Below are 10793 nucleotides of genomic sequence, written 5' to 3' on the forward strand. Positions count from 1 at the left end.
AGTATTACAGTAAAAGATACATTGCCATTAATCCCCCTCAAAATCCTCCCCCTTGCTTTGAATACACTTGTCCCATTGTTCTTGCCACTTTCTGAAGCAGTTCTGGAAGTCCTCTTTCATAAGTGTCTTTAGTTGCGCTGTTGTGGCTGCCTCGCTGTCCTGAATCGATTCAAAACGTTTTCCTTTCATGGTCATTTTGACTTTGGGGAAGAGCCAGAAGTTGCATGGTGCCAGATCCAGTGAATAAGGTGGATGAGGACACACTGTAATGTTTTTATTTGCCAGAAATTACCATGTACCAGAAGCAATGCGTGACACAGGGCCTTTCCATTATGATCACAAAATAACAATGAGTACTGGTGCCGAGTGCCATCTAATGGAAAGGCAGCGATCTTCAATATGGGAAGTGGTGCGTTGAACCTTAGTAACCGTGTGTGACAAGTTTCAACTTGTTCAGTGCAGTCAGGTGTGAGCTATTTTTGAGAGAAGTTGTGTTTTAACCTTTTCACTATGTTCATTGATTTCAAGTTTGTTCTCCAAAATGTGTCAAAAATAATTACAGTATATTTTTAAGTAAATACAGTTAAGGTGCTACATTTTATTAAAATAAATGATTACTTTAAAGTATAAAAATTTCCTTTTATTCATTCTTGAAAAAGACAAAAATGTAGAAAAATGTACATCTGCTTTCCTAAATTTCCTTTCTGGAACATTGAGCTCATGGGATAAAGTCGAACGCTGCCGTGAGTGGCATGGAAATATCTTTCGACTAGAAATGAATGTTGCAGCAAAAAGTGTGCCAGGAGTCACCCTCCATCATGACAATGCTCCATATCATACATCGCTTCTGGTATATATGGCAGTTTTTGTCAAATAATAACGTTACTGTGTGTCCTCATCCACCTTATACTGTGCGACTTCTGGCTCTTCCCCAAAGTCAAAATGACCATGAAAGGCAAATGTTTTGAGTTGATTCAGAACACAGAGGCAGCCACGACAGCACAACTAAAGACACTTATGAAAGAGGACTTCGAGAACTGCTTCAGAAAGTGGCAAGAACTATGGGATAAGTGTGTTCGAAGCAAAGGGGAGTATTTTGAGGGGGATTAATGGCAATGTGTCTTTTACTGTAATAAATTTTTTTAATTTAAACATTCACCTTTATTTTTAGATCACTCCTCATATATACCTGAAATGGGCAACATCCCCTGAATGTTGATTATTTTATGTTGAATGTTGAATTAATGAGCTAACTGCTCATTAATTGTCATACATTCAAATGTACCTCCAAGAGGTTCTAGCTTATCATTCCTTCTGGCTCTTGCACCTAATAGCAATGCTTGAAGAAATTTTTAAAACCTTGGACAGATCATGATTTTGTTGTAGAATATTTTCTCTTATACTTTAGTAAACACCGATTAGAATGATCAGTCCAACACGTTTTATTTCTACATCATCTAATTCCTTTCAGTTTTCTTTGTGTACAAATCTGCCTTTAGCATTTGCCCACTTACTATCAAGCAAATTACAGTGCACAAATGGCATAAAAGATGGAAGAATACCATCACACATCCTTTTAGCAAAAGGGGGTGGTCCAGGTTCTTGTCATAAAATATTGTATGATGAAATTCTTTCTGTTGAATGACTAAATGGATAAGAATGCCATATTTCCTTAGAAATATATTGTTTATTCATTAGTCCTTAAGTTCTATAAAACTCATCTAGTATATTATCATCTAAAGACTCATAGTCTGAAATTTCACTTAAATCAGTTTTACCATTGTCATTAAAGTCTAAAGTAGTACTGTCTGCAGAAATCTTCTGATTTATCTAATAATTGTGAAACATCTTCCTCAAGTCAATTTTCTCTTTCCCATGATAGAGGGAAAATAAGACATTTTGAATTTTTAGCTGTATTAATGATAGCTAAAAGCGGACTCCAAAAATGAGGTCTGCATTCTTTTTTGAAAACTTTGTTGAAATATGATGTAATATTTTAGGTGGCACAGTAAGAAAATGGAAGCAGGATGCATTATTATATCATCCTTCTAGGCATGCCATTATTCTTTCAAATTTTACTATTTTTTTAAAGCATAGTTGGGAATAATTGGTGAGGAATGATGAAATAATTTCTAGAATGATTAAATAAAATGTTTCAAGATAGAGGGGAAAAATACAATCATCAAGGTCCCATAATATATCATAGATTTATAAAAGGGTCCAATGGATCCATATGGAAATTACTAGGTAAAAAAAGCTTTTTAGGTAGAAAAAGTTTTTGGTTTTGTTTTTTTTAAGTGAGTTTTCTCTATGGTTTTCGGAAGACCTTTAAGAAAGAATAAAAGTTAGCTGAAGTATCAAATCTAAGATAGAGCTGCTAAGAAAAGAAATTCAGAACCTAAAATTGGGTCCATTGGATCTTCATGGTATACTGAGTGTTAGATGTTCTGTGGCTCTTTGATTTATGCATTCACAGCTATTTTTATATCTACTTTGTACAAGATTCCATGCACATATAGTCTTTTTTTAAATATGAGGGTAAAAATAATTGATGATTACGAGTCTTATGTTTAACTTGTATTCTGACCCAAATACTTACTATTTATTTTAAACATTATATTTCATTTTATGTGACATAAATGGCTTTAAGATAACATTTGATTTAACTTCAGAATTTGCATACAGTTCCATTGTGAATAGCAGAGAAGTGTACAACACTTGAATTGCTAGCCCTTTTTTGGGATCATTGGTGAATGTATTCAATAGATCAGCTCTTAATTTGAGAAAGGAGTTCTATAACTATATCTGCAGTACTGTGTAGAGTTTGGAAAGCAGTATGCTCTGTTAGTTTAAATACCCACATTCATCCTTAGTTGTGGATACCTAAAAGGAACATTATAAAATAAAAAAGAATGAACACTAAACAAGGTCTTGTTTGTAAAAGTACAAGGCATTATGTAGACCTTGTACAACTTTAAGAGTTCAGAGAGAAGGACCAGAATTGGATAGAATCTGTAAGTTGTCTATAGTGTAATATTTTTGTTTCTTAAATTATTTTTATTTTAGGTTTTGATTGAGGCCAAAGTTTTTTCTAGTGTTAGAATTTCCTGAAGGAAACATCCTATTGTTTAGGTAGTGCAAAATTTCCTTTAGTATGCATTTCTATTTATGAAAGATTCGTGGTAGGTGCTGACTTTCCAATAAAGAGAAGTTTAATGGTTATTATTGAGAGATACAACTCATATGACCAAAGCTACCCACTGTTTTATTTTACTAGCAGGATATTCATCCTAAATTCATTCTATATATATGAATTTAAATATATATATATATATATATATATATATATATATATGATCTCTAATTACTGATGACTTTCACAATTATATTATATAGACATAAGCAAAAATAAATAGTAGTAGCTAATATTTGAATCTTGGTCAGGTAGTGTATTAGGTCACTTGTATAAATAAGATGTATTTTCAAACTTTTCAGCTCTTAAATCTAGGAGTAATTCACTATATATGGGAAAGAACAGGACTGTACATAACACCAAGCAGTGCTCTTTTTGCCTTTGTTGGGAGTGTTGTTTAATTCTGAGTCACTAATTAAGCTACTTTAGATTCTTCAAAAGGGTGATTTAAAGAATAAGGTTTGTCCATTGAAATCTGCAAGGTTTGTATTAATTTTTGTTTATTGCTAAATAATTTGCTTTACTGTGAGTAATGGTTATATTAGGAAATGTTCTCATTTAGGAAGTCCAAAATTTATTTTAAAAAACCCCACAAAACTCTAGAATTAGGCTGCAGAAGAATATTCAATGACTTTGGAAAATGTTGCCATATTGTTATGTGAAAAAAGCAGGTTATAGCAGTTTATAAAGCAAAAGCCTAATCTGAATTTAGATATGTATGCATAAGTAAAAGACTGGAAATTATATGCTATAATGTTAATAGTAATAACCAAAAAATAGGCGATTGCATGTTCTTCTAGATGCTCTTCTCAATTCTTAAAATTTCCTAAAATTTTAAATTGTTTTAAAAATCAAAAATATATTTAAATAAACTTTTAAAAACTGCTTGCCCAATATGAATATTGGGATGATAATTAGATACTATAATACTGTGACATAACAGTGCTCATGGATGATAACAGATGCCTTGACACAATCCCATTATGTAAATTGAGGTTTCCCTGGGGAATGAAATGATTAGAAGAAAAATCACCTGATGCCTGAAATTATACCATATTAGTCCAGGCAAGTAATGGTATAAAATGTCACCTTTCTGTGATTTGTGGTTAAAGCCCCCTGATACTTTGATGTTAAAACATGCTGGAAATTTATTTTGGCATTGTAGTTATAACTTTAAATATTTATTCTTTCTTAAAATATACTCTTTCATTTTTAGGCATTATCCAATTGGTTTGCTATTTGATCTTCTTGCATCAAGTTCAGCTCTTCCTTGGAACATCACAGTACATTTTAAGGTATAGTTTAAATAGCATTTCCCATTTGTCCCACTTGTGGTACTTAGTAAGTAGGCTTAGAATAGAATTTTTTTCAAAAAGTTAAGTTGTTTATTTCTTTTCCCATGGCACTTTTTAACTGCTAAGCTGCCATTAGTGTTTATCTAGAAAATACCTTTCAATTTCTCCCTAACTCATGGCAGAACCATTTAAACATTTAATATATAAACACCTATTCTTTGTTGGAGCCAAATATACTATGTTTAAAATTTATAGTATTTTGGGGATATTTATATCCATTAAAAATAAATCTCAATAGGAAGAACCAAGTCCTGAGTGTAGATGTGGGCGTGGGAGTAGGAAGGAGACAGCCTAACAAGGGTAACTCTAAGGCTATTTTGATTGAATTGAGAGAAGGGTGAGGAGACAAAAGTCTGAAGAATTGATCTAATTCTGTTTTGAGAAATATGAATTTCTATAGTTTTTAAAGAGACAGGCTATATTTATTGTAACATAATTTGTCTCCATGTTTTATGAAGGACTGGACCCTCTTTCCCCCTGGCCACCTTGATTTCCCATCCCTACCCCCCCCAAGCAATTCACAAACCCCTCTGAAGGCTTGAACAACCTCTGTTATTTGATTACTAGGCAGTGATTCTCACGTGACGAAGAATAGTGGGAGGGAGGCATGTTACGAGTTTAAAAAGTCATTTAGTTTGATTTGCTCTCCCATAAGGGACACTCATTCAAAGTCACTGCCCAAAGTCACTCATTCTTCCTAAGATGCTTTCCTTCCCATCTTACTGAAATTGAACATGTGGGTCATTGGACTTTATTTCCCTATTATTTGACTAATGTGCTTTGCACAGTACCATGTTACCACAGATTTTAGTTACCACGCAACCATGCTGAGTGAGGACATGATTCTGATATACATGAGTTTCAGTTCCTGTGACACCACCAAAGAAAGCAAGGACTGTCTGTATATGTAATAATTAAAGTTTAGAATGGTGTGAAGGTAAAACTACAAACATCATAAGGGTAGAGGTCCTATATTTCCTAACAAGACTTTCCCATTATGCTGAAAAATAATTCCAATAATTAGATTGTGTGTGTGTGTGTGTGATGCACACTAAAAGACTTTGAAATCTGGGTCAAAATATATCATGGTTACACATTTATTTATTCACGCAACAAATATTGAGAGTCTGCTGTGTCAGCCAGGCACTATTCTAGGAGCTTGGGATATATGAGTGATTGACACAAAGACACTCAAGCACTCAGACACTTTATGGTACCTACCTGGTACTACATAATAAGCCCTCTGTAATTATTGATCGAATGAGTCGTTGGGTAATTATGATAGGAAAGACTTAGAATTGTTAGGATTGGTATAGTGTAATAATTCTTAAAGTGGATTGTGGACCCATAGGAGTTTCCAAAATCCTATCAAGTGATTCATGAGGTCAAATCTATTTCCTTAATAATATTAAGATGCTATAATATTTGTCCTTTCCATTGTTTTTACATTTGTACTGATCTGCAAAAGTACTGGTGGGTAAAACTGTTGGCACCTTAGCACAAAGTAAGGCATTTTACCAAACTGTACTAGTAGTCATTGTATTCTTCACTTCCACACACTGTTCTAGATGAAGCAGTACAAATTATTAATTATTATTAATCTGACTCTGAAGAACATGTCTTTTAATCTCCTGTGTGATGAAATGGGAAGTGCACATAAAACACATACGCTGTATGCCAAATATCGTGGTTGTCCAAAGGAAAAGCACTTGTGCCCTTGTTTGAGTTGCAAGCTGAACAAGCCACTTTTTTCATGACACCATTTTTTATTTGAAGGAGTGAATGATAGACAAACTGTGGTTATTCAGACTTGGGTATTTGTCAGTTTCTTGAAAATAAAGTGAACCTCTCATTGCAAGTAAAACAACTGACATTATTTGTTGCCAATGACAAAATTTGAACTTTTAAGTGAAAATTGGAATTTTGGAAAACATGTATCTGCTACCATGAACTTGACAGCTTTATTATTCTTTTTTTTTTTTTTTAAGATTTTTATTGGGGAATTGTGGGGATGGGAACAGCGCTGGGGAATTGGGGGAAGGGGAGCAGACAAGTTGCTGTCGCTTTGTTCTTCAGTCTAGTTGTGGAGGACGTTGCTTCACTGGCCCAAGTTGGCACCATCATTGCGCTCTTCCCGGGCGAGGCAGATCAGTCGCCGGCTTCTGGACGGCCGCTCACTGCGACTGCTGGCCACTCACGCTGGCTGCTGGCTGCTCACGCTGGCTGCTGGCTACACACGGTAGCCCATGGCAACCCACTGCCACAGGGGCTGCAGCCTATGTCGTCCCCAGTGACTCATGGCAGCCCAGCTCTAGGTTGAGCTGTTGTTCAGCATCTTAGCTGTAGAGGGCAGTGTCACTGGCCCTCATATGTGGGATCCGAACCGGGGCCCTCTGGTGTCCCAAGCCAGCTCTTAACCATCGCGCCACTCGGCCAGCCCAGCTTTATTATTCTTAAAAGAATTTTTGATGAGATTAGTGGTCATTTTAACAAAACTAATTTTTAAGGAATTTTATATAGTGAAATTTGTCAATATTTAGAGATCTACATTAACTCAGTAAGCAAATATTTTCCAAATGACCAGTGCATGATGTTCCAAAATCATGCATGTGTAAAAGATCCATTCAAAGTACAAGGTTAGAATCAGGGATTTTAATATAACAGAGGTTGAAATGTTTATTGATATAGCTTCAGATTCCACATTAATATTATAATAAGCTATACTTACTGAATTCTAGTGTCGAAAAACAGTATCCACAGATCTGAAAAGACTGTTAAAATGGTACTCCTTTTTTCAACTACATATTTTTATAAGCCTCTATATTTATATACTGTAACCAAAACAACATTGCAGAATATTGAATGTGGAAACAACCAAGATAATCCATCTATTTTCTGTTAAACCAGACATTATAGATATTAGCAAAACTGTAAAATAGTGCCAGTCTTCTCCCTAGATTTTTCTGTTGTTCTGAAAAATATAGCTATTTCTTACAAAAATACGATTTTTATGTTAATATGTAATGGACTTTTTTTTTTTTAAGATTTTTATTGGGGAATTGGGGGAAGGGGAACAGACAAGTTGCTGTCCCTTTGTTCTTCAGTCTTGCCACAGAGTACGTCGCTTCACTGGCCCACGCTGACACCATCATTACGCTCTTCCTGGGAGAGGCAGATCAGTCGCCGGCTTCTGGATGGCTGCTCACAGCGGCTGCTGGCTACACACGGTAGCCCATGGCAACCCACTGCTGCAGTGGCTGCAGACTACACTGTCGCCGGCGACTCATGGCAGCCCAGCTCCAGGTTGAGCTGTTTTTCCGCATCTTAGCTGTAGAGGGCTGTATTACTGGCCCTCATATGTGGGATCCGAACCGGGGCCCTTTGGTGTCCCAAGCCAGCTCTTAACCAATGCGCCACTCGGCCGGCCCTCTTGGTATTTTTAAATGAATCGCTCTTTGGGGTTCTTAGTAGGTCATACATTTTCTTCCCAGATGGAAAGTTTATTAGAAAAATCAAATAGAAAGCAGAATCTTAGAGCTAATAAGGAAATTATAGAGGACGTTGCAAATTTTCTCAAGCTACCAATGTATTTCTCTCAGCTGCTCTTACTCTTTCTAATCCTGGCCTGTGTTGGGAGAAAATTATTGCCCGGATTTCTTTCTGTATACTAAATTCCCTTTATTTAGGGTTATAAGACTTAGCTTATCTCAAAGCTTGTCCTCAGGTATTTAATTGATAGCTTATATTGATTGATGTAAGCCCATCTCTGTTGTACTACCTTATGGCTTTCAGTTGATTTCAATTGAGTAGGTGTTAAATTTGCAGATAGAAAAGCAGTGCTTGTAGAGTGAGGAAACAGGTTTTAATTTTCTAGTAAATAGTTTATCATCAACAGATTGAATATATCAAGTAATAACTTTGTCAGTTGGTGTGTCAGTATTTGTTTTACCTTTTATGATGTTGTAGTAAGTATGTCAAATGATGTCTGTTTTTACCAGACTGCTTGGATTTATTTATTTTATATTTGCTTTCAAAGATATTAATTGATTTTGATTAGATTTTGTGCAGTACTAAAGTCCCCAAGAGACCCTCCTGCCTCCACCCCACACACATGGGTCAGTTTGTATTTCAGACTGGAATGAGGGGAAGGGTGGAGACTGTTAAAAATTTTTCGAAAAGACATATTTTCTCTGATTTTTTTTAATTGACTTTGATACTTGTTATTTTTTTGTTTGCTTTTTATTATTATTATTACTATTTTACAATAAAAACAAAGAACTGTGCTCTCAGCAAAACAAAACACAGTTTTTTAAAAAATCACAGAAATTTACTAACAGCATTTCAAGGTAAGGCTTTTGAAAGACTTATTGAAGTAAATTATCTTGGCCTAAACATTTACTTACACTCTTTTTTCAATTACTTTTCAACATTCTAAAAACTTTCAGTTATGTAAAATACATTTAACTTTGCCAGTAATGTGCAAAACATTGTTGAATGATTGTGACCAGACAGTTAGGTTTTTGGACCAAAGCAGTTTGACTTACTTACAGTGTTTGGGAAGGCACTACCACTGGTCTTGGCTGGTACTTGTTTTTTAAGTCTGCGTGTTTGACTGGCCACATACCTTTTCTGATGGACAAGTTCTTTCTTGCTAGGCTAGGAGCCACTCTGTCCCTTTGAGTTAATTTACCATATCCCGGCTTTTTCCACTGTATGTTGATAAGATAGGTCTGAGGTAGCTTTCCTTGAGTACACTTCAGGGTCTCTCCCACACTTCGGATACCTGTACTTCCTAGCTCTAATATTGGTGGCTGTTTTATAGTATATATCAATAGTGTATGATATTAGTTATTATTGCTGTGTGACAGGTCACCACAAATGTAGCAGCTTAAAACAACAGACATTTATTATATCACAGTTTCTAAGTCAGGCTTACCTGGATCTTCTGCTTGAGGTCTCACAAGACTGCCATCAAGGTGTTGGCTGGGCTACATTTTTGCCTGGAGACTTGAGAATCTGCTTTCAAGCTCACTGAGGTTGCTGGCAGAATTCATTTCCTCGTGACTATAGTACTGAGGGCCATACCTTCTTGTTGACCGTCCCTTAGAGGCCGCACTCAGCACCTAACGGCTGCTTGAAGTTCTTTGCCTTGTGGACTTTCCCAACATGGCAGCTTCATTGAGTCAACAAAATGAACCTCTAGAGCTAGTCTGTTAACAAGACTGGAGTTTTATATAATGTGACTTAATCACAGGAATAAAATCACATAACCATTGCCTCATTCTTTTGGTTAAATGCAAATCACAGGTCCTGCGCACACTTCAGGGGAAGGAAATAAAGAAAGGTGTGAACATCAGGAGGTAGAGATCATGGAGGGTCAGACTTAAATCTTTGTGAAATATGGTTTGTTTAATCATTCATTTATTCATCAAATATTTATTGAGGTTAATATCTGCTTTCAGCTATGACAGAGTAACTGGATGTTTTTCTCCAGCCAGAAACAGCTGTAAAAGTGGACAAAGTATATGAAGTAGAGCGTTTCAGAGACTGGACAGTAGAGGGAAAGAGAACAAACAAGGTGAACCCCACATTCAGCCCATCTGTGCTTCGGGACAATTTCCTGATTGTCATAGGGAGTTGAACTCAAGCAGAGCAAGAAAGTTCTGCTGAGCTAAGGATGGAGAGATTGGAGTTCTGGGCTGCTGAAGCAGCTGGAACTTGCCAGGCAGAGTATCAGAGAAGAGGGAACAGCCGTGTAAGTGTGAGTTCCCCAAGAGTACTTGGCTGAGGTAGGGGCTACATATGCATAGGTGATAGCCCTCAAGGCCTGGTAGAACGTGTATATATTAGGGGGTTAAGAGTGGGACAAGTCCCATGATGCTTGGAGATTTTGGATCCCAGCCCTTCTACAGTGGAGAGAGACCTAGTTAACATAAGGGGCATTAACTGAAACACCAGAAAGGCTATGCTGTAGGAGTAAGGAGCCTACTTTAGAGCAGGGTTAGCAAATCATGGCCTGTGTGCCAAATCTGGCCCACTGGCTGTTTTTGTATGGCCTATGATCTAACGATGATTTTTATATATTTTTATTATTATTTATTTATTATTTATTTTTTTTTTAGCTGAGCCATCCCACCATCTGTTGGCAGCTCAGTGGCAGCTCAGCTCGGGCCAGGAATCAAACTGCTGTTGCTCAGAGCTCATACTCTTGAGCGAGCTCTTAACCAACTGAGCCACTCGGCCAG

General features: G+C 36.4%; 1 protein-coding gene across 3 annotated transcripts in view; it reads left to right on the forward strand.

The window, feature by feature from the left end:
* Positions 1-10793, forward strand: part of ATG5 (autophagy related 5) — a 117524-nt gene that overhangs the window by 19809 nt on the left and 86922 nt on the right. For all 3 annotated transcript variants that reach the window (XM_019665880.1, XM_019665879.1, XM_019665881.1), the window contains exon 4: positions 4410-4488. In XM_019665880.1, the coding sequence (XP_019521425.1) occupies positions 4410-4488 (79 nt within the window). The remainder of the gene's footprint in view (positions 1-4409; positions 4489-10793) is intronic.

This window comes from Hipposideros armiger, unplaced genomic scaffold (genome assembly GCF_001890085.2).
Source record: "Hipposideros armiger isolate ML-2016 unplaced genomic scaffold, ASM189008v1 scaffold_456, whole genome shotgun sequence".
NCBI lineage: Eukaryota > Metazoa > Chordata > Mammalia > Chiroptera > Hipposideridae > Hipposideros > Hipposideros armiger.